At 39.9% G+C, this 24,545-nt stretch overlaps 3 protein-coding genes across 6 annotated transcripts; all 3 read right to left on the minus strand.

Annotated features, from left to right (window-relative positions):
* Positions 1 to 108: 108 nt before the first annotated feature.
* On the minus strand, positions 109 to 9,297 carry ugdh (UDP-glucose 6-dehydrogenase). Of its 2 annotated transcripts, XM_089005728.1 has the most exons (13): positions 9,163 to 9,297; positions 7,109 to 7,270; positions 4,651 to 4,752; positions 4,361 to 4,561; positions 4,084 to 4,281; positions 3,665 to 3,812; positions 2,593 to 2,687; positions 2,380 to 2,510; positions 2,072 to 2,211; positions 1,804 to 1,895; positions 1,606 to 1,716; positions 678 to 742; positions 109 to 586 (listed from the first exon to the last, which is right to left on the minus strand). In XM_089005728.1, the coding sequence occupies exons 2-13, from the start codon at positions 7,268 to 7,270 to the stop codon at positions 562 to 564; spliced, it is 1,470 nt and encodes a 489-aa protein (XP_088861854.1). In that variant the 5' UTR covers positions 9,163 to 9,297; the 3' UTR covers positions 109 to 561. The 2 variants fall into 2 exon arrangements, with proteins under 2 accessions (XP_088861854.1, XP_088861853.1); XM_089005727.1 differs by lacking the exon at positions 678 to 742.
* A 1,654-nt stretch (positions 9,298 to 10,951) lies between these two features.
* map9 (microtubule-associated protein 9) lies at positions 10,952 to 18,353 on the minus strand. Of its 3 annotated transcripts, none has more exons than XM_089007106.1 (13): positions 18,038 to 18,353; positions 17,876 to 17,957; positions 17,082 to 17,543; positions 16,824 to 16,975; positions 15,897 to 15,933; positions 15,739 to 15,806; positions 15,573 to 15,637; positions 14,547 to 14,697; positions 14,334 to 14,411; positions 14,041 to 14,202; positions 11,842 to 11,987; positions 11,310 to 11,445; positions 10,952 to 11,207 (listed from the first exon to the last, which is right to left on the minus strand). In XM_089007106.1, the coding sequence occupies exons 1-13, from the start codon at positions 18,146 to 18,148 to the stop codon at positions 11,088 to 11,090; spliced, it is 1,770 nt and encodes a 589-aa protein (XP_088863232.1). In that variant the 5' UTR covers positions 18,149 to 18,353; the 3' UTR covers positions 10,952 to 11,087. The 3 variants fall into 3 exon arrangements, with proteins under 3 accessions (XP_088863232.1, XP_088863231.1, XP_088863230.1); XM_089007105.1 differs by having other exon boundaries at positions 15,573 to 15,634; positions 17,067 to 17,543; XM_089007104.1 differs by having other exon boundaries at positions 17,067 to 17,543.
* Positions 18,354 to 19,584: 1,231 nt separating this feature from the next.
* Positions 19,585 to 23,556, minus strand: smim14 (small integral membrane protein 14). The gene is made up of 4 exons (XM_089006378.1): positions 23,373 to 23,556; positions 21,477 to 21,525; positions 21,237 to 21,394; positions 19,585 to 20,520 (listed from the first exon to the last, which is right to left on the minus strand). The coding sequence occupies exons 1-4, from the start codon at positions 23,445 to 23,447 to the stop codon at positions 20,482 to 20,484; spliced, it is 321 nt and encodes a 106-aa protein (XP_088862504.1). The 5' UTR covers positions 23,448 to 23,556; the 3' UTR covers positions 19,585 to 20,481.
* Between the last annotated feature and the right edge of the window lie 989 nt (positions 23,557 to 24,545).

Raw genomic sequence — 24,545 nt, forward strand, 5'->3', positions numbered from 1 at the left:
TGTCTGCCTTCTGAGTTTTCCTGTTCCTAACTAGCGTCAGATTACCAGCAAAAACCTAACAATTAAAACCTGTGATATATTTTTGCAATTTAACAATCCGATTCAGGACTTACTGACAGTTTATTGCATTGGCCTTTTCAGTCAGATAAACTGGCCTCATACAGCATTATGATTAAAAAAAATGCTTTAAAAACATTTGGAATGTGACTGTAAAAAGTACATACACTATGCCGAGACATCGCGAGCTATGTGAAAAATTGCGTGATAAATACTTGGGTAGTAAAAAAAAAAACGTGTATGTTTGTAAAGTTCCAACCATAACTCGATCAGTTAATATTTGAACTCATCAGCCGATTATGGTGGAGTCATACATAAGTCACATGGCTGGTATGGCTTGCTTTTGATACAGTAATAAGGCAGAATTTGGCAGTCCAATTAAAATGTTGAGGGAGGAATGTGTTGCGTGCCAACAGTTTTAAACTTTGGCCTTTTTGGTTGGAGGCTCAGTGGCCTCGTTGTGAGGACGTACAGCAGCGGGGGTGTAGGGCATTCGTGGTGCCACTACTTTTTTTCCAATGGTCTCGATCTGCAGAGGAAACAAAAATAACCTGAGAATTAATTGATGTTTCAATAGCAGCACATTTTTAACAGCTGTATACGTATTTGGAAATGGCGACCTTCCTATGTGGTGTTTGAATGTTCTCCCTGTGCCTCCGTGGGTTTTATCCGGGTTGTCCATCATCTTCCCACATTCCAAAAAAACATGCATGGCAGGTCACTTTTTTGTTTCTTAACTGACATCAGAAAAACGTTTTATAGCATCTAAAATACCCAAAACACGCAGTATTATATTTTCATTCAAATGCAAAACACCAATAAAAATGACTTAAAGTGTCCAAAATCTCAAAAAATTGAGCTGCGAATTGGGCATTTTCTGAAAGTCCTGCCCCCAGTTCGTGACGTCACGCCAAGACGTCTTGCATTGCTGGAGAATCAAAACAATGGCTTCAGATTCGGAGGATATGCTTTCTTGTTCCACATCCAGGTATGAATATGATTCAAATAGTACTGAAGAGGAAAGCATACATGTTTACAATCAATTAAAGAAGTCCTTCCGTGTCATTTTGAGGCATCTGGACTGCAATGTAGCGTCCCAGAAAAGAGGCACAAAATGGCCACCGAGGTGTTGTGAGGAATGAATCAGCCCGTTTCCACAGTCTGATCAATTCCTTCCATAGAGCTTGGGCGCCCTCTTCTGGCGGTTTTAGGGTACAACACGAGGTTTTCAGACCAAACAAGTACAGCAAAATACATTGACGTGATGGAAGGACTGCTACAATGTGTCTTATTTTTTGGTCAGGAGCGTTCCTTTAGTGATGTCACGTATGGACTCACGTATGGGTATTCAATAGTGTGTGTCATGCAATTGATTGGTTAAGAGAATGTCAAATTAAGCCCACCTGTAACGGTTATATTGCATATTGTGACAACGATTTTATGATGACGACAGTTTAGAATTGAATGATTTTCTGAGAGGGTACTGAACCTCTTAGGTCACACTGCATTATATCATGCTAATGTATCAGCGCCTGGCTTGTTTCTCACCTGGAAGCCAATGTCCTGGAGGTGTACGTGAAAGTGGTCCAACACTCTGCGACCGTCAAATATAAAGGCGGGCTTCAGCATCTTTTTGTAAATCTTCTCATAGTCCAGCTCCTTTAGTAACATGAGAAAGGTGACAAAACTATCTTCAAACACATTTTAAAAAGGCAGCAAAATTAATTAAAAAACTTGCATCCTGACCTTAAACATGTCCCACTCGGTACAGATGATTAAAGCATGAGCGCTCTGGCAAGCCTCGTAAGGATCTGTGGTCACAGTCACCAGCTCTGAAACTGAGTAAGCATTCTCCAGTTAGTTCTTAGTGTGTATTTATGAGTCAACATATTGCTGTCAGCAGGAGGAACAGAAATGATTATATCAACTTTCTCCATTAATTACAATTAAAGGACATAATTGTACAGTGCATTTCAGCAGACACCAGGCACATGTGGCATACACTTTTTTTTACCTCTTTCTGGCTTGTCTTCTGAGATGCTAGGATGAGATAGGTCCTGAATGATTTGCCCTTTAAGAACTTTGGGATCATAGATGAAGAGTTTGGCTCCTTCATCCATCAGATATTTGGAGATGTAAATACTGGATGATTCTCTGAGGTGATACACACACAGTGATCAGAGAAGGTTGGTCATAGAATCTTGTACTTCCAAAGTTAATATGTGTTGAGGTTGAAAGAACCCATTTTGTCCAAACAGATGCACAATGGCAGTTTTATGATTAACGTATGAAAGTCAACAAGGGCGTTGGTAGGGAACTGACCTTGTGTCACCTGTGTCTTTTTTGAAAGAGAATCCGAGCAGAGCAATTTTTTTGCCTGTCACCGTGTTGAAGAGGCAGTCAATGATCCTGCAGGCAAACCGCCGCCTTTGGTACTCATTCATGTCTATCACCTGATGAAATAGGCAGGGATACGAATAACATTACCTACAAGAGACCTATGCAGCATACAATTGGAAGGTTAGCAGTCCTTGCCTGTTGCCAGTATGAGGCCACCTCTGGCAGGTTGAGGGCCTCACACAAATACACCAGATTGAGCACGTCCTTCTGGAAACAGCTTCCACCAAAACCTGGAGGAGATACAAGATGTGTACAATGAATAAATGCTCTATAATTGCAACAATCTAATTGTCCACATTGTTCCCACATTTCAAGAATGTCAATGCCAGCCCACGTCACAGAACCAAGAACAGATGACAAGAGATCTTGGGGTTGATCTGTGACTCATTTTTAATCATAAGTCATATCAGTTTATTATTGTATATAAACAACAAATTGATGGATGGATAAATAGTTTGTAAATCAGAGGTCAAGGTTCAGCTATTCTTTAATGTGATTTTTAAGAAAAAGCTTCAGTTAAAAATAAAATAAACGTGAAAATTCTGGCTCGATCCTAAAAATATTAAAAATGAAGACAAATTGAAATACGCCTACTGCCCAAAGACAGCTCGGATTGGCCCCAGGACGCCAGTGGAAAAACGATTACAAAAATAGACGGATTTTTACCAATTAGAGCAAGAAACAGGACAGGAAGTACACGCAGCTAACTTTCTGTCAATTATCGGTCCGAGAAATATTGTCCATCCCTTTGCCTATTTGTCTTCCGAAAGATAGATTTTAGAAACTCTCAACATAGCTTTCAACATAGCTTCCATTTTAATGCTATGGATTTGGCCGCAAAACAAGACAATTGCAGCATTTATCATGAGACAAACTTTCTAGTACGTTTTTATCAACACCTGCTAAAGGAATGATCAAAATATGTTATCAATACATTTGATAATTAATTTGCTGTCGATGAATAGTTGCAGTTGTACAGAACACCAAAATAAACGATGGCTGCGCTGAATAGACTTCAGTACACTGTTCTTCCTGTTGAAACCAGTCCGAAGACACGGCAATGAAAAAGTAAAACGTGATACCGTGCATGGTTATGGTTATACCTCAAACATGTAATGAGACCTGCACGTTAATTTTAAGGTTCCACAAAACTGCCAAACTTTTTAAAATTCATGTTTCAAACAGTTCCGGGCACAGCCTCTCTTACCCACGCTGGCCTTGAGAAACTTGCTGCCAATTCGCTGGTCCATGCCAATTGCCGTGGCGACCTCCTCCACATCAGCCCCGGTAGCCTCGCACAGCGCGCTGATACTGTTGATGCTGCTGATTCGCTGTGCCAGGAATGCATTGGCTGCCTGAATACACCAAGTTATTTGAAGGTGATACAAAACGGTAGATTAAGAGGAGCTCTTATCATGATTCTAACGGGGAGGAGAATGTGAGCTAGCATGTATCACTATTCACTCCAAATTCAGACTTTCTGGAAGGAATGTAGGTGCAGAGTTTCAAAACACAAATCACAAAATTGTGAGGCACTCACTACCACACCACATTCCATTTTACTTCCATTATTATTATCATTATTATACCATTATTATTATTTTTTTTAATATAATATTTACCCACCAGTTTGGACAGCTCTGACGACCACGTGTTGGTGGTGATGATTTTGGCCTTGGGCACCCAGTGTTCATAAACGGCACATAACGCTCTGACCGCCTTTTGACCCTCTGCGGTTTCATCTCCACCAATCAGGACACGGTCAGGCTCCTTCAGATTCTTCACTGCCGTTCCCTCTGCAAGGAACTCTGGGTTGGACAGCACCTGAAGCACAGACGTATCGTGAGAACATAGGAGAGCAGACGATAGACTTGCAACAGTAATAAATGCCAATGAGACACACATGTAGGTTGAGGCCGGGCTTGGTGTTGGCGTCAAAGATCTGTCGAATGCTCTCGGCAGCTCGCACGGGGACAGTGCTCTTCTCAGTGACAATCTTGTAGCCATCAGATACCTCCACAATCCTCCGAGCGCAGGCTTCAATGTACTTGAGGTCTGCGGCACGGCCCTTCCCCACGCCGTAGGTCTTAGTGGGGGTGTTTACCTATATTAGGGTTCTTGTTAGTTTGAAGTGTAGATGCTGAGAATTGTGTGTGTGTGTGTGTGTGTGCATGGGTGTGAATGGAAACTCACAGAGATAAAAACAAGGTCAGCGTCCCTGATGGCTGAGTCAATGTCCGTGGAGAAAAATAAGTTCCTCCCTCTGCATGATTCGACCACATCTTTTAGGCCAGGCTGCGGGGGTGAGAAACAGAGATCATTTTTATGAACAGGGGTGTAACAACCCCACACTCGTCATGATGATCTAACTGCAACAATAAGCCATCTGGAACTGTTTTTTTCACCGCTGTGTTGAAATACTCTGGTCACAAATGGTTGCATTCTGACAGTTATGCAACTGAAGCCCCTCTAAAATTCTGTCCAGCTCAATGTTACTGACCACACCTAGCAACCACGACGAGCTAAAACCTTTCAAATCAGATAACACAAGAACACAAGACAATCGAGACAATTGAAGCTTTGCGCGCAAATGCTCCTTATCAGCAGTTGTGGTGCATGCCACTTACCTGGATGACAAATAATTAAACCCCACCAAGCAGGTTATTGTTTCGCACTTGATACCACACATTTCACCCGAGGCAGTCCAATGCTCATAAAGTGGTACAATTTGGAGTTCAGCCAACAAAATCTAGGAGTTCAAACTCTGACTTGTGAAACTTCCGCTCATTGAGAGTCGAAAGGATTACCCGTTTTTTCTTTGGCTTTATGCATTTCTGTTATACAACTCCAGAAGTAATGCTATGACCAGACAACTGGAAATAAAAACTAAATAAAAAAAAAATCAGCTTGATGGTCAGTTCGAAATGAGGGTGCAAAAACCTTTTGCCAAAAGCAATGAAGTACAGTAAAGTCTCGTTATATCGATATTCAAGGGAGTCCAAAAAAATATCGATACAACCGGGACTATCGATATATCCGATATCGATATAACGAGACTTTAATGTACTTTCAAGTATCGTCAATACATGTGTGTTTGCTAGATTTATCCAGGAGTTAAATAATAGCAAACATACTCGAATGGCATATGAATGCTGTTCGTCCCTGTTTGAGCTTCAGAATAGGAAAAATGCTACTATTCTTTCAAGGACAACCGACGTCTCCGGACAAGTTGTCTCCATAATTTGTAAAATGGCTTTAAATGACTTCTACTGAGCATATTTTACAAAGATTCCAGCGCATATAGCTATATTTTACGTTTTAAGACTCACGCTGAATATTCATGAAGTCTTGTTTTTCAGTTGGTGACGAGTCCGTACGTGACGTCACTAAAGGACCGCCCCTGGCCGTAAAAAAGACGCATTGTAGCGGTCCTTCCAACACGTCAATGTATTTTGCTGTACTTGTTTGGTCTGGGGACCTCGTGTTGCACCCAAAAGCCGCCAGAAGGCCAGAAGAGGGCGTTCAAGTGCCATATAAGGAATTTATCAGCCAGTGGAAACGGAGGTGGCCTCAGGAGGTCGCCATTTTGTGCCTCTTTTTTTGGTTGAGAGATTTCCCCCCAATGTTGCCTCAAAATGGCACAAATAAATTATTTAATAGATTGCAAACATGTATGCTTTCCTCTTCAGAACTATTTGAATCATATCCATAACTGGATGTGTAACAAGAAAGCATATTCTCCGAATCTGAAGCCATTGTTTTGATTCACAAGCAATGCAAGACGTCTTGGCGTGACGTCATGAACTGGGGCTGGGACTTTCTGAAAATGCCCAATTCGCAGCTCAATTTTTTGCAGCTTTTGGTCACTTTAAGTCATTTTTATTGGTGTTTTGCATTTGAGTAAAAATATCATATTGTGTGTTTTGGGTATTTTAGATGCTATAAAACGTTTTTCTGATGTCAGTTAGGAAACAAAAAAGTGATGTCGGTTGTCCTTTAACTCATTCACTGCCATTCCCATTTTTTTTTCGGGAATTTTTTTTCCGCCATTCCCGAATTTGTTCGGGTTTTGTTTTTTCATGCTTCAGTGCCGATAAAGCGCTGGCCATGGCCTCTGGCATTGTTTCTTTTCTTTTCCACAAGGGGGCAGCATTTCCCCTTTTTCCATGTTAGCGCTTTATTCCAGCTTCAGCTGCTGTCGAAGGGCTATATAAACCAATATGTATGTATTACATTGTATTTTGGACAGCCACCCTCATTCCCAGCTCATATAACTCCAGACACATATAATTTAGGAATTCACGCTTTTTTTCTGATGAAAGGAGAGTCGAAGGTTTCTAACGCTGTACTGAATGTTTATGTAGTCTTAAAACTCTATAATTTGTCAGTCCTGGAATGCAAGTGACAATGAAAAAAACCCTGGCACTGGAGTGGACACATTTTTGCACATATGGCAGTGAATGAGTTAAAAAGGTGCAAACTGTGATGTTCATGTGATATTAATCCCTACACCGATCACTTGATTTTGATGTAAATACCCTCAAATTAAAACTCAGAGGCTGCACTTTAAGCGCAACTTATAGCAGAAGTGAAAGTAGTATCTACAACTCTGTAAGTTGCATGGCACTATCAAATAAAGTTGACACCATACCTCATATATGGGAAGCGTGTCGGAGTTCCAGGCTTTGATTCGGGTGTCGTTGATATCAACCACTGTCACTGTGATCTCCGGACACATTTCGGCAATCACACTACATGTTGGACCTCCTACATAGCCAGCACCAATGCAACATATCCTCTTTATTTGGAACATCTGTGGATGAATTAAGGGGGAATTGGGGGGGATAGCAGACAGAGAAATTGTGAGACACTGCATCATTTCATAGAATTCCTTTAAGTCTTTCTTTTCACAATCCAACTTTGAAAACAAAATAATTGTGACACACATTTCATCGCATCATCAAATTAGTCAGGAATTGAAATTCTTTCTCCTAACTTAAATCTGCATTTTAACAAGACCATCTATGCATCGTTGAGGGAAAAGTTTGAGAAAGTGGGTATTTGGGGGAGAGGAAAGCTGTCACAATAGTTTTATCCTTACATGCGATCCCTGGTTTGATTATAGCTGAGACTATAATATTTTCAGACATATGAAGAAGGCGATATATTGTTGTCACGTCTACGAGCAGCCCACTTGAATTTTCTACAGCACTTTTAGTGTTGCTGTCAGCTACTTGACCGTCTCCCTGACTGGTTTTATTTCGTCCTTTCACCAGTTTTGGAGGGACATTCCACTCTTGGCTATCCTATCCCCCTATTTCTCTATATACAGTATATATATATAAAGGTGTATTGCGCTGCATTCCATATGATACTACCAGGATCTATTTTGGAACAAAATATTTGTAAGGTTTTTCTTTTATGATAAAATAGTCTGTCTTTTCATATGATGTCTATATAAATTACTGTTGTACAAATACAGATTACACAACTCACAAAAATACAAAATCGCCTATTGCGTCTTCGGTTAAAGCCACATGATTGGTCAAGAACCCAGAAGTGGGGGGGGGGGGGGGGTTAAACATAAAAAAAACACACACATGAAAGGGAGATGACAGAAAACAAACACAAGTGAAATGTAGTGAGAAAATGCAAGTGTCAAAAGCAGCGTGTCGACTGGAAGGTTAAAATATCCCATCAATCAGGCTCCACAAATAACCCACACAAGTCATCTGTACACTTGATGCAAAAAGCTATCAACCCAGCTAAACAGATCACAATTGATGAAGAACTAGATACAATTATCACAGAAAAGCACCTACAAGTGATCATTCCTCAAGATGGGGAAAGAAGCCTATGTTCCTCATCCAGTGTTTAATGCTGACGAAACCGGACACTCCATTCCATCAAGCCATTAACAACGATCACAAAGGTAAATAAAATGACTTTATTGTACAGTACGGTTTATTTCATTAATCATTATACCATATCACATGTATTATACATAAAATAAGGTATATTTTGTGTCGTTTTAAGGCTTAGAAAATTAGAAAGTAGAACACTGTGTTTTATGGGGACCTGTGAACTGATTATTCTCATTTTAATGTTTTCCTATGGGGAAAAAAATGGGATGCACACTTTTCGCCTTACACACTCTGTCTGGGAACCAATTAAGTTCGTAAGCCAAGGTCCCACTGTATCACTCATAACAGTCACTCCACAATTACTGAGCAAGATTGAATGACCTGATTTACTATTTGTGGTTCGTCAAATGAAAAATTTAATCGGGACGGGATTTAACCTGCTTGCTTTCTGCCAGTTTTACGGATTGCACCGAAATCCCACCAACGGCGCCAGTCGAACCGTGAAAGCCTCGTCATATAAAGAGCCATTCATCTCCCCCACACACGTAGTTACTGATGACCAACATCTTCACTCGGCCCGGTCCAGACATATTGACAGCATTTGTCACATTGAAGTCAATATCTCAGGTAGAAAGCTGAAGTGAGCTATCTGAGAGAACCTTATTTTACAGCTACCAAGACAACAAACTTCAAGACATTCTCTTAACTGGTCTTCTACAATCTGTCTCGAAGACACGTGTAACGGGATGAAAGTTGTTCACCGAACAACAAAACTGATACATTAAAAGTCATAACAGAAGACGACGTGATAATAGTGGCACCAGTCAAGGAGTAAGCTTACCTTTCAAGTAGACTTTAACAAGCCAATCGTTTCAAATCCCTCCACTGAAGAGAAGAGGCTGTGTCAGCTTGGTTACAAACGTAATGTGACGTAAACAGACGTATCCATGCAGACCGCTTCCTGTTTGTAGATTTTCAGTGTAAATGCACTTTCATACAACTGACGTACCTACGCACGAATACTTCCTGTTTCTAGATCATAAGCGTAAAATAACGTTTCGGGCAGTGCACACTTAGACCGCACAGTGCAGATATAGGGTTCAATTCCAGCTCTGGTCTCCCGGTGTATAGTTTACATGTTTTCATCGAGGCTGTGTGGGGTTTCTCCTGGTACAAACCAGAAACTAGACTTCCAGCAGTCGCACATTCTCTCACCCACCAACACTAGACTACATAGCACCCGAGGAGCTTACCGCATTACTATACACGTGCTGCAACTGTGTATGAGATGGCAGCAATCGTCAGTGCATCTGCACATGAAATGCATCTCAACATCTGGAATCTGTCAAGGAATGTCATGCAAGAATTGTGGTCATGATGGTGCGAGTCTCGAGAAGACTGGAGATTTTAGTGAAAAATACACGAGTGCAATTTATTTTAAAGCCTGAACCAGATGTTACCCAAGGTAACATCTAAACCGTTTTTTAAAATCAGTCATTTATACGTCAACATTGAGCAGTTGTTAGGGGAAAACAGACAGGATTTGAACTTCCAATGTTTCAATACATCTTACACGACAAAACAGTTTCAGACTAAATTTGTGTAGACTCATACTCAGACAAAATGTCAACGTTTCTGGGACAATTAATAGTCACAATGTCGTTCAGAAACAAAAAATACACACGTTGTCAACGGGTAGGTTCCTAGTTAGCGATAACGTGGAACGCTACTCGCTGTGAAACATTTGCGAGTACCCTATTTTATAAAACGTTCACAGAACAAAAAAACTGAAAAGATGAAAAAAAAATGGTGGTCTTTTTTGTTGGTTTACTAAGTATTTTCTGTCCCTTTTCTTTGTGTGGCAGTCATGTCAGCTTCTTGTATCATGTATAACCGCAACTCTCAGTGCCTGGTTTCAATTATTATCACCTCCCTAGTGCACAAAACTAAACAGGGTTTCACTTGATCGCATTACGAGGAAAGACGTGTTCTCTGAGTACCCTCTTATTTTGCCTCGCCCTTTATGACAAATGTTTGTCTCAGTGAGTCAAAAGCGAGACTTTTTGCCTCACCCTATGTTTTTTTTTCTCAAGTTGTGGCTGAAAAATTGGCCCCGGCGCGCGCGCACACTCACACACACCGTGCACACAAGAGAGAGAGGGAGAGAGCTTCGCACGCGTGCCTGGCAAGATTATGCGGCACTGGGGGAAACCTTGCTCTCCACAATTGATAATTTTTTTTGCATCAATATTTCTTGGGGCAAAGACGATAGACAAAACTGAAATTTAGAAAAACACCAACCACGAAACCACCCACAATCTTTGACTGATATATAAAATTTTAAAATAGCCCAATATACTTACTGTATTGATAAAATGCTACTGCAATCCGTTTTTGTGATGTCTTATATTTCTATTTTATATTGACATGAAAATCCCGAATGCAACGTTTTAGTCTCTATTCTAAATATTCAAACCAAACTATATACTATATATAAACTCTTTGAACTCTTTCAACAGTAGCCAAAATTGAACTGTATAGTGCCACTTAGCAGTTTTTTTGACAACGATACTAGTGCAGTGTTCTAGGATTCCTTGTTTTCTACATAGCAATTATGATTCTGATTCTGATTCTGATATGCATCCATTTATTTACCCGTTTTGGAGTGTCAGGAGCCTTTTTCAGTTACATTCCTAACTGGTCAACAGCCAGTCATCATGCATTGACTCCAAGCAAATTGAACACGGACATGTCACATTTTCAATGTTATTTTCGAAATTGAATGGTTTTATTCGGAGGGCTCCACGGTGGGGGTGGACTGTCTCGCAATATCACTTGGAGTCGCCGTTCCTCTCTCTGTCGCTTTTGTTGGATATCCTTCTTTGCCTGTTTTTAAGAAGAAAATAAACCAATTAAAATACTCCAAATCACACAGTTTTCCAACAATGTGAAAAGTCATACAAGGAGTTCATGTAAGAAACTACTTACCAACCACTGTTCATACATCTCAACAGCCATTTTATCCTTCTCTTCTTGGATATATCGATGCTCCTCAGCTTTATTCTTGTTTTCCTGGCGTTCTGTCGTGACTTTTTTGTTCAAGGCATCTGTCTTCTTTTCGCACCTGGGAAAAGAACGAGGTACGAGGTACCAGCACTGCTTCATTTTAACCTCATGTGTAAGCAGAAATTCACATCAGCTAACAGTACTCTCTCGTTCGATTTCTATCTTGCGCTCTATGATCCATAAATGCCTGTGCATTGCTAGACTATGTCGACTTTACAGTATATAGTTGACATTTTGATTTTGCTATGCTAAGAATACGTCTGTGTAAGATCTAAGAATATCTTGTTTTCTATCCTTTCACCCCCCCACATCCCACCTCCTTTCAAATTGCTGCTGTGGACTGCAAATTTCCCCATTGTGGAACGAATAAAGGTTTTCTGATTCTGATTTGAAGAAAAGCAGCCTCATTGAAGCGAACAATGAGAGCAAACTCCTGGCAAAGGTCTGAACTCACCAGTCCGAAAAAGCAGACTTGCTGCCTCTCTTTCTTTCTTCCTCCTCCTCGTGTTTCTTCAGTGCGAGTTTCTTCTCGGTTGCTCTTTGTTGTCGACACTTTTCTCTGAGTACGTCATCATGCTCACGCTTCCATTGATGAAACACCTGCCATAAGATCCCTTACAATTAGATCAATATTAATTGGGACATTGTACCACGCGCCCGCCTATGATTTTGAAATATTGAAGGAAATAAATACATTTACAGTAAAGTCTCGTTATATCGATATTCTCGGGAGTCGGAAAAAATATCGATAAAATCGGACTATCGATATATCCAATCCTACGGGATGTAAATTTTCTCCTTGCGTTCATAGAAATAGTATCGTAATAAGCAGTACTATCGATATAACCGATATCGATATAACGAGACTTTACTGTATTTAACCATATTAAACATTGGTCAAGATAAACGTTAAAATAGTAAGTTTAACGGTACGAATATTGCTTCGTTCTCAAAAGATACATAAAATAATTAAAAAGTAGTTTAGTTGCTGGTTGGAGATGTGTGTTATAGGAACGAAGGGAGAAGCAAAGATGGCGGTTACACAAAAATGAGGTCTAAGGTCGCAACATGACCAACGTTGACACGGCGGACACAACTTGAGATCTTTCTGCCCCACCCCGCCGAGAGGTCAAAGGAGCTTAATCAGAGGAGGACACCACAGACCGGATAATGAGAGGAACCCAAAGAAAAGTTGATTTTTTTTTTGTTTGAGCCAAATTTGAATATGCATGTAGTACCCTTTAAATTGAATTGAAAATATGATGTAGAGCGCCATTCCCGAATTTATTCGGGTTTTGTTTTTTCATGCTTGGGTGCCAATAAAGCGCTGGCCATGGCCTCTGGCAATGTTTTTTTTTCGTTTCCACAAGGGGGCAGCATTTCCCTTTCTTCCATGTTAGCGCTTTGTTCCAGCTTCAACTGTTGTTAAAGCGCTATATAAACAAATGTATGTATAGCATTGTATTTTGCACAGCTGCCCTCATTTCAAGCTCATATAACTACAGACACATAATTTAGGAACTATCTCTTTCTTTCTGATGAAACAAGAGAGTCTAAGGTTTTTAACGCTGTATTAAATGTTTATGTAGTCCTAAAAGTCAATATTATGTGGGTCCTGGAATTCAAGTGACAATGATAAAAACCCTAGCACTGGAGTGGACATATTTTTTCACAGGTCTGGCAGTGAATGAGTGAATTATGTTTATAATCGACAAATGTTAAAGTTAATTGTTAATGCAAATGTTAGTTGGTGATATTTAACCTAAAATTGTAAAGATAATTTTTAATACTCTGGTGAAAATCCTTCACAATTAATGTGTGAGTGTTGGAGCTTGCCGTCTTCACTTTTGTCTTCCGCCTGTGAAAGTTATGCGTGATTCTTAAAGGACAACCGACGTCTCGGGACAAGTTGTGTCCATAATTTGTAAAATGGCTTCAAATGACTTCTACTGAGTGTATTTTACAAAGATTCCATCGCATATAGCTATATTTTACGTTTTAAGACTTGCGCTGAACATTCAGGAAGTCTTGTTTTTGAGTTGGTGACGAGTCCTCACATTACGTCATGAAAGGACCCCCCCCGACCGACAAAAAGACACATTGTAGCAGTCCTTCATCACGTCAATGTATTTTGCGGTACTGTTTATCTGAAAACCTTGATGTTACATCCAAAAGCCGCCAGCAGAGGGAGTTCAAGCTCCACGAAAGGAATCTATCAGCCTGTGGAAACGGGCTGATTCATTCCTCACGGGAGCTGGTCGCCATTTTTGGGTGCGACATTCTCCCCTACCCGTTTGCCTCAAAATGACATGGAATAAATTATTTAATCAATTGCAAACATGTATGCTTTCCTCTTCAGAACTATTTAAATCATATTCATAACTGGATGTGTAACAAGAAAGCATATTATCCGAATCTGAAGACATTGTTTTTATTCTGCAGCAATGCAAAATATCTTGGCGTGACGTCACGAACTGGGGGCGGGACTTTCTGAAAATGCCCAATTCACAGCTCAATTTTTTTGCAGATTTTGGACACTAAGTCATTTTTATTGGTGTTTTGCATTTGACTAAAAATATCATACTGCATGTTTTGGGTATTTTAGATGCTATAAAACGTTTTTCTAACGTCAGTTGTCCTTTAAAGGTAGTACCTGTTCCGCCGCTTTCCTCTTTTCCTGCACCTCTTCCACCGCTCGTTGCTCTTCCCTCAACCTATGTTTGTCTTCCTTGGTTTTTGCTTTGAGCATCTCATCTTTCTTTTCTTTCCAAGCCTCATATGAAGTGGCAGCATTTTTCTTTTTTTCTTCTTCTCTCTATTTGGTTTTGGAGGGAACTAAGTTAGCCACATGTATAAAATGATAACATTTACCACAATTTTGTTTTACCGTAGTTTGGTAGAGATGGTCCACTGTGCTGAGAGGTTCTTATCTTCTCAGCTGCTCACCTGTTTGTTTTGTTCTTGGAGAATCTTCTCTTTGTTTAAGTTCTCAGAGGACTTTTCCTTTTTCTTTCTGAGCCATTCCTTGGAGGAGTACAAATAACATTTCAACAGAGTGTCATCCAATGTTATGCTACCTTTTTCCGAGACTTATACAAACAGTCTTTGCGCTTGGGAGCTCTTCTTGAAAGTGGAAAGAGACGTCGTCGCCAAACTCACCTGGAAAACAGTGGCCCTGAGAGAATCGACAGCTTGTAGTTGACAATTTTCGGAAACTTTACAATCCAGAATTTTGAGGGATCCCAGGTACTTTGATTCAACCTTTTTGCCGCACACGGTGTTCCGTCTCTGAGAGTGAGAACTGGATACCCTGAATGATATGAAAAAAACAAAAGACACCATTTTTTTTCTTTCCTAACTGACATCAGAAAAACGTTTTATAGCATCTAAAATACCCAAAACACGCAGTATGATATTTTTAGTCAAATGCAAAACACCAATAAAATGACTTAAAGTGTCCAAAATCTGCAAAAAAATTGAGCTGCGAATTGGGCATTTTCAGAAAGTCCCGCCCCCAGTTTGTGATATCACGCCAAGATGTCTTGCATTGCTTGAGAATCAAAACAATGGCTTCAGATTCGGAGAATATGCTTTCTTGTTACTCATCCAGTTATGAATATGATTCAAATAGTTTTGAAGAGGAAAGCATAAATGTTTGCAATCGATCAAAGAAGTCTTCCCATATCAATTCGAGCCGTCAATGACAGCAATGTAGCACCCAGAAAATGCAGAAGATGGCGCCCAAGCTCCGTTGGAAATGGGCTGATTTTTCTGCTGGGAATTTGTGTCAGCGAATATCAAATAGTTGTCGTGGTGCAACACACAACGATTCACCATCGCACTATTTATGTGTTTTCCTTCTAATTTCGCCATCAACACGAAATTTTCAGACCAAACAATGCACCGCAAAATGCATTGTGTGACGCCTTCTCGGTCAGGGGCGTTCCACGTCACGTGGGGATCATCATCAACTCAAACAAGACTTCCTGAATATTCAGCGCGAGTCTTAAAACGTAAAATATAGCTATATGCAGTGGAATCTTTGTAAAATACGCTCAGTAGAAGTCATTTGAAGTGATTTTACAAATTATGGACACAACTTGTCCGGAGGTGTCGGTTGTCCTTTAAGACACAAAACTTTTTCCTAAATATTTGGCATACCGTTGGTAAGATAGCATGACTGACCGGAAATCGGATTTGTTTGGAACTTGAGTAGGAACTTCCGCAACGATGTGTTCTCCTGGCTCCTGCTGAAAAATATATATATATATATATATTTTTGTTAAACAGAAAATATGACAGAACCTCAAAAAGGACCCTCACAAAACAACAATGTAACATAACGTCTTACGTTCAACTCCTTTACTGATGTGGAGTCTTCCTTCTGTTGTTCTTTGGCGTCACCTGAAGTGAAGTTATCTAATTCAAAAGAGACATACAAAGAATAAAATAAAAAGTGCGTGGTACAGAATCCGTTCAAAATGTGGTCATGATGTTTTGACGACTCACTTGAAGCGGATGAGTCACCACAGCGTCCATCTGTCAACTAACAAACACATGACAAGATATTTTAGACACTTGACATAAAACGATCATGCGTTCCTGGCATATTATTTTTTCTTTATTGTTCTATTAACTCATTCAATGCCAGATGTGCAAAAATACGTCCACTCTAGTGCCAGGGTTTTTGTCATTGTCACTTGAATTCCAGGACCCACAGAATATTGAGTTTCAGGACTACATAAACATTCAATAGAGCGTTACAAACCTTAGAATGTCTTTTCATCAGAAAAGATAGTTAATTCCTAAATTATATGGGTCTGGAGTTATATAAGCTTGAAATGAGGGTGGCTGTCCAAAATACAACACAATACATACATATTGGTTTATATAGCGCTTGAACAACAGCGGAAGCTGGAACAAAGCACTAACATGGAAAAAAGGGAAATGCTGCCCCTTGTGGAAAAGAAGAAACATTGCCAGAAGCCATCGCCAGCGCTTTATCAGCACCCAAGCATGAAAAAACTAAATCCAAATAAATTCGGGAATGGCGCTCGACGTCATATTTTAAATTCTGAATACATTCGGGAATGGCAGTGAATGAGTTAAGGTTTTCAATTAGCACTTTTCTGTTCCTCTTCTTTTCATAACTTTGCTGCTGTGAATTGGGAATGTCTCCATTGCGAGACTAATAAAGGTTAACTTACATTATTTTAGTAGTGCTTATCAGCATTGAGCATATGTCTGTTATTAAAGATAAAACACAATTAATTGATGATTTTTATTCCATCTGTCATTTCTGTGGTTGTGATTTTGAGTTATGCAGAACTGCACTGCTTTATGGTTCCTTCTATTTCATAAAATTGAGACAAGAAGGTATATTGCGTAAATGACGGATAATAATAGATAGGGAATGTAAGATGTAAAATGACGCACGTGGGGGATGCAGCTCCTTGTTGTGATCTTTTCGGGAGTTGATATGTCAGTAATGGGAACCTGTAGAGATGTTTCGGTTTTCTCCGTCACATTGATGGTGAGTCCCAACGTCCTTTGTCTTGGTTTGGGTCTGGGAATCTCCCGCTCAATACCTACATATATATGGATAATGGATAATAATGGATAATGGACCATGCGGGCCTTTAAATGTAAAGTATTTGTTGCGAAATGGTGTAAACTAACCAGTAGTTGTCATACATTTATGGTCAGTGTCTACTGAAGTCCGGAAGCTTTCTTCATAACTCGTGTCACCGTTGATGTCTGCTCTACTCTCAGGTCTAATCGGTGCTGGAGATGTACTGCTGTGGAAAGGAAGGGGCAAGTCCAGAGGACCAGCATCTGATTGGGATAACACCGGTGTACTTGAGTTGTCTCGTGGAAGACAATGGCTGGCCAATTTGACAGCCTCCTTTTGGTGCTGTATGTCATCTTCACTGGATAACTGACAACTGTTTAAAGTCTCGTGTTCATGCTGTATTGCAATCCCATCTCCCTCCACAGAAGGCCTTTTCAGGGATTTCAAGAAGGAAGTCCGATTGTTGGACTCTTCTTTTTCATCATCATCAGAGAGGTCAAAATCGTTGACTCTGCTTTTACTCTTGCTGGCTTTGAAAGCATCAAACCTGTTTCTTCTTGATTTAAGGAGGTTGTCCAAAAAATCTGTGGCAAACAGAAAATAACATATACAATAACATACACAAATACACATTTCCCTGCCATCTATATCTAAAACCGACATTTTCACAGCTCATGGAATACTGCAAAGCAAGACAGGAAAGACTTTGACAAATGGTAATGGATTAAAATGTGTTTAGCATCTATTACAGTCTTTGAAACGATGCAATGAAAACGCGTGTAATAAACAGCGTACAATATGTTTTGGAAGTGGTGTTGCATAGCATCTGAAATCACCATATTGGACTTCATGACTCAGTCCATGCATGGTCCTCTCAATGAGTACGTTATCTTTCATGTTGTGGAATACGGCTTACCGTCGCCATCATCATCCAGGTCTTCTGAAGACAAAATTGTTGTTTTCTTCGCTCTGACATTGAGAACAGCTTCAAGTTCATCCTGAAAAGACACATGAACGAGTTTAAGTCACCCGAGTCCATTTTCCATGCGTGCTAATCAAAGAATAGTGCATTCTTAACCTGGAACGTTGTTCTTTTTGTTGGTTTGGGACTTGGCGAGTAAGCAAGAATGTCGAATGATTGATTCGTCATGTCTGAACTGAAATGATAATCAGGCTTCTTTGCTAGCATTTAGCATGCTCGTTACGGTTTGCTCGAAGCTACAAGTCGCTGTGGAGTCCCGAGACCTTTTGTATACATTACCATGACCATCATTGTACATATAGTCGTTTTTACAAATATGAAACCTTTGTTTGGGAAGCGAGTTGGTTCACATACGGATACATTAATCGTAACGCAAGAGTGGAAGCACTATTTTGTTGACGGTAACCTAGGGATACGCATTTCCGGTTTCTTAATACGCATGCGTGTGATGGTATTCCCCTTTCCCTTCGGGTTTATGTAGAATTTTCTGACATCACATTTATTAACCAAATGCGATTGCTATTGACGATTGAATGACCTAATATCGAACTTTTAACGCGCAATGAAAAGGTAACAAATATTTCAATGGCGACTGAATCTACTTGGTTGGCGTCAGTGTGCGTTTTTCACACAAAGGAGCTTCTATGTGGGGAAAATACTTTAGTGGCACTGTATCCCAAACAGTACAGTACTGTGATTACATTTTCTAGTATGTGTGAGAAAAATCTTAGGGAGGTACAATTTTCAGACATTTTCACAATTAACCTCGAGCATGTCATGATGAGCGTTGGAGGAGAGAATCGGCCTTACTTAGTCGGCGTGCTCGTTTAATTTCGGACGGTGGGGATGTTGGTGTTCCAAATACAGACCGGAAACTGTACTAATAGTTCTCATAAGGCTACCTATTCCTGAGCAGGAGGAACCCACACGATTCGGATTTTCTCGATCAATTTCTCGGACTGAAGACTGAGGTGCCATGAACTCCACTCCAGTGCCAGGGTTTTTGTCATTGTCACTTGAATTACATGACCAAAAGTTTTTGGACTACGCAAACATTTAATACAGCGTTACAAAGCTTAGACGCTCTTCTTTCATCAGAAAAAAACTAATATTATATGGGTCTGGAGTTGAGTTTGAAATGAGGGCAGCTGTCCAAAATACATGCAATACATACATATTGGTTTATATAGCGCTTTGACAACAGCTGAAGCTGGAACAAAGCACTAAAGGGGAAATGCTGCCCCCTTCTGGAAAATAAAAAAATTGCCAGAGGCCATGGCCAGCGCTTTATCAACATGCAAGAACGGAAAAAACAAAACCCCAACAAATTCGGGAATGGTGCTCTACATCATATTTTCAATGCCCGAATGTATTCATGAATGGCAGTGAATAAGTTAATTTTGCCTCATATACTTTGTGAGGGGGATACAAGGTAGCTCACTGGCCCAAAAGGAACACTTGGCACTACTTACCAGTACGTTCATGGTCTGTTCCCAGAACACTATTTGAGCTGCCAAGGCATTCATAAAACCTACTTGAGTCCACTCAAGAGATTTTATTTTTGTTCTTGAGTTAAGTTTTTAACCATACAATATAAGTAAATCTGTGCAAGATTCACTCATATAAAAGTACCACATACATAATATGTGAGGCTGGATGTCCAAACAGGTCAAGTTTAATTATTCATGAAACATTTTCAATGAAAATCAAGATATGATTATCTTCTGTATATTCAGTCACACTTTTGGGACAATTTGGAGTGTTCAATCGGCCTGCCATGCATATTTTTGGAATGTTGGAGGAACCGGAGAGAACCCACGCAAGCACGTGAGAACATGCAAACTCCACACAGTAAGGGTGTAGCTGGAATTGAACCTGGTACATCTGCACTGTGAATAAGATGTGCTATTCACTCGACCACTGGGCTGCCTTCTCAACTGTATAGTTAACAGTATTGCAATTTGATTACATCAAACATGTATGCTATGGGAGTATCTTATCTGATAGATGCATGGAATTGCTTTCAATAAGTGAGTGTATTCTTCATTTCAGTAACAAACTTCAGTAACATAACATTCAAAAACTGATGATTAGACAAGTAATTAATAATAATAATAATAACATTAAGGGTAAATTATGCATACATACAGACTGCTCCCCCCAAAAAAACCCAGTAAGGTTCTCGTGAGGGAGACCATTGAGTGGGACTCTTGTACCCGCAAAATCATCACTTCCTCATCGACATTGCACCGTCGAAGAGTGCAAGCTACTTTCAAATCTTTAGTCGTCATAAATCAGAAAAAAAAAGTCACGGAGACTGACCGATCGATAGCTAGCACAGGGAATTCACCCAATTTTTTACACCAGGTTTTGGCCTAGTACAAGCTATTACTATTCAAAACACGCTGGAATTAGAATTGAGTAAAAATAGGAAACATATTTTCATGATGGCTGCCATAGTGTTGTTATCTGTGCCACAAACAACAACACCCATGAGCACAATGTGTAAACTCCGGTTGAGCACTGCTCGGTTTCTTCTCCTAGACAACAGGTGGTGCTGGCGGTTCTCTTCCACCTCTCTGCAACAACACAAATATATGTCAGGATGGGTGTGGATATGCTTATTGACAGAATTGTGATCACAAATAATTTGTTAGTTTCACACTATCAATATATCTTAACAAGAAGGGTTTGTTTCAATTGTACTGTATTTTTGTGCTCTGGCTGATCCAATTCCAAACCTTTTCAATTTGTCTTAAAATGAAATAAATCATTTTAATAATGTTAGTGTATCAAGGATTTATTTGAACAGAAAACATTTAGTGAGGAAACAAATGCATACAAAGTAAAGTAATTGCATCATCCATAGATTGAGATTCATCTGGAAAACAGACTGAATAACACACAGGTGTCAAAGTCAAGGCCCGCGGGCCAAATCCGGCCCGCCACATCATTTTTTTCGGCCCGCGAAAGCAAATCAAACTTGTAAAAATTCATGATGATTGCTAAAATCTGAGCCAAAATTTCATATTTTTGGATGTCAACCACAATAAAAGTCATTATTCTAGACTGAAGATTTGAAAATGTGGTATTCATTAATTTGCTCTGTGCTCTATATAATATTTGAAGGGATTTAAACATTCTGATGGGTTCCCCAAATTCAGAACGGCCCTCGAGAGGAAACCATAACTACAATGTGGCCCGCGGCGAAAAATGACTGACACCCCTGGAATAACACAAAACAGTGCCCCATGGGCTCTTATACAGTAAATTGCTGCTATGAAGTCAAACTTACATTATGCGGTTTGGTAGAGTTTTCGGTGGCTGAGAGACTTCTAAGAGAGGCAGGGCGGAACAAGAAGAGAATTACTGCGAGTATCATCCATCCTATCACCAGAATTGGGATGGTCTGTTCTTCCCATAAATTGGATGACCTTCCGCTTGGCCCGGGTACTGGACACAAACACAATGCCAAATTTGGCCCCATACTAAATGGCAACATTGAAATTCACCTGCATGAAGATCTCATACGCACATTCCAAAGGGCACCCCTCATCTGTACAGTAGGACTGAGAATTTCTGAGCTGGAAGAGACACAAAGGACTGAATGAAACAGAAAAGAGGAAGTATACTTGGATGGTTCTTCACTTTGATTCCCACTTTAGAGACAGCTTTTTTCCCCCTCCACAAATGAATTTCACTACAAGATTGGTAGAAAGGAAAAAGCAAATAATTAGCCAAAAACAGGTTTATAGCACCCTCATAAATATTGCCTTCATGTAGCATCTTATTTTTACATGAGCTTTAAAGGACAACCGACGTTTCCGTACAAGTTGTGTCCATAATTTGCAAAATGGCTTCAAATGACTTCTCCTGAGCATATTTTAATAAGATTCCACCGCATATAGCAATATTTTACGTTTTAAGACTCGCTCTGAATATTCAGGAAGTCTTGTTTTTGAGTTGAGTCAGTACGTGACGTCATGAAAGGACCGCCCCCTGACTGTAAAAAAGACGCATTGTAGCGTCCTTCCATCACGTCAATGTATTTTGCTGTGCATGTTTGGTCTGAGAAGCGTGTTGCACCCAAAAGCCGCCAGAAGAGGGAGTCCAAGCTCCATATAAGGAATTTATCAGCCTGTGGAAGCGGAGGTGGCCACTGGAGGCCGCCATTTTGTGCCTCTTTTCTGGTGATCGTTTCTCCCCAATGTTGCCTCAAAATGGCATGGGATAAATTCTTTAATCGATCGCAAACATGTATGCTTTCCTCTTCAGAACTATTTGAATCATATTCATAACTGGAGGTGTAACAAGAAAGCATATTCTCCGAATCTGAAGCCATTGTTTTGATTCTCAAGCAATGCAAGACATCTTGGCGTGATATCAAAAACTGGGGGCGGGACTTTCTGAAAATGCCCAATTCGCAGCTCAATTTTTTTGCAGATTTTGGACACTTTAATAAGTCATTTTTATTGGTGTTTTGCATTTGAATAAAAATATCATACTGCATGTTTTGTCTGTGTAAGCCATCGATGAGAAGGTTTCTTCAAAAAAGTACAGATGACGGCAGAAGAAACCTTCTCACTGCATGTTTTGGTTATTTTAGATGCTATAAAACGTTTTTTTGATGTCAGTTAAGAAACAAAAAGTGATGTCGGTTGTCCTTTAAGTTTCCTGCCAGGTCAGAGAAGTAAAACCCCAAGTAGTTACTCCATAAGTCACATCATTATGTCAATTGCTTGTATCATATTCCATTGAGCAATCTCAAAACATGTTAACTTGGAAGTTAGGCTTTACCTTTGAAACATACTGTAACATACAATTTTTTACCCTAATTTTTGGCGGGGGGGAAATTTTGCATAAATATTACTCATTTTAATCTTTATGACTGTGACAAATGTTAAAATGTTTCATGTTCAAGCTTTGTGAGGGCATGAGTTTGATTCTGGAATTGCTATTTTCCTTTTAAAAGACTCCACTGTATCGTTCTTGGGACTACACCCTTCTTCAAGCAATACAAATTGCCTCTGAGCGTCTTTCTTCAATCCACTTGCATCTTACCATTCAAGTTACACCTGTACAGGCTGCCAAAGTCACATGGAAAATGACAACACACCAATGAATATTAGTATATTCATTAATATCCTTAATGGAAATGTTTTCTTAAGTATTTCTCTTAACAGTATAACTTTCCGTAAAACCACTTTTTGCCAAGACAATATAAAATCCACATCTTATTGTAATCATTGAACAGGAACCAGGATGTTGGTTCCTGTTGTCCCGTGTCCTGGTACCATCCCTTCTCCTTTTCATTTAGCTTTTTTCTTTTCTTGTCCATATGGCAAAAAAATACTTTTTTTTATTGCAACCCCATAGCTTCACCCTAATCCAATCTGCTACATTGTGATCTAATTCAAGCTCCAAAACTTACCAGATTGATGAGGTACCTCATTGCGCCCTCAACGGTGCAGATGCATTCACAAGGGTTAGAGCCCCCTCCTGCCATGTCTTCAGTTACGTGACCTGAGTAAAAAGCATAAATAGTCCAACCAGAAAAAAAAAACAAATGTACTGCAAGCGGAAACCCAAAAGTCCTAGTTGTCAGAGCAGTGCACTCTAACTGTGTCAGACACACAAACACAAACCGGGGGAGGAGACTGTTGAGTTAGGAAGCATCAGCATACTGTACAAGCTCTCTAACAATGACTTTTTAGATGCTTAATCACAACCTGGCATTCTACATAAAACTGACCTGAATAAAATAACTAAAATAAAGGTATAAACGGTGGTGGGTTTGGACATGTCCAGAGGAGAGAGAGTGACTATATCGGGAGAAGGACGCTGAGCCTGCCAGGCAGGCAGGAGACAGTGAGGAAGACCCAAGAGTAGGTTTATGGATGTTGTCAAAAAGGACATGAAGGTAGCTGGTGTCAGAGAAGAGGATGTACAAAACCAGGTTACTGATTCGCTGTGGCGACCCCTGAAGGGAAAATCCGAAAGGAAAAGAAGGAACGCTATCGCTATATGTCCGATATTGTGTATTGTGTACATGGGACAGGAGATGTGAGTCAATCTCTTCGTCAATGGATGCTACAGCTTTGTGTTTGCTTTCAACATTTAGCTTGTAGTTGACATGCACATTCCACCAGGACGTCCCTGATCCACTGGTGAAGATGACGCTTTGATCATCGCTTTGATCATGAACTGCTTCATGTGAAAGACGCTTTGATCCTCTCCTCTTTCATCTAGAACTGAGGGTACAGAAAGTGCTTAATAATGAATGACTCTGTGTCTTTTGTGTTGTCATATTATTTGTAATTTAGTTGTTTTTTTTTCTTTTGACTTCAAGATGGCGCTGCAAGAGTGGCTGCCTTTCCAGGAGCTCATGTATTTTGTTTTTCTCGTTTCATTTGAGTAAAAATGTGCCTGGTAAATAAAATGGGGATGATGTGATCATGTGAAAACATGCTTTAAAGACGAGCGAATAAGAAAGAGAGAGAATGAAATGGACAAATGGTAGGTTCGGCGTTGCCTTCAAACAAGTATTTAAGTGCAGGATGAGGAATGTTTGAGGAAACATCCAACATTGTTGTGGGTGAAAGAC

Source organism: Hippocampus bargibanti, linkage group LG10 (genome assembly GCF_051943395.1).
Source record: "Hippocampus bargibanti isolate YZ-2025 linkage group LG10, ASM5194339v1, whole genome shotgun sequence".
In the NCBI taxonomy this organism is placed as follows: Eukaryota; Metazoa; Chordata; class Actinopteri; order Syngnathiformes; family Syngnathidae; genus Hippocampus; species Hippocampus bargibanti.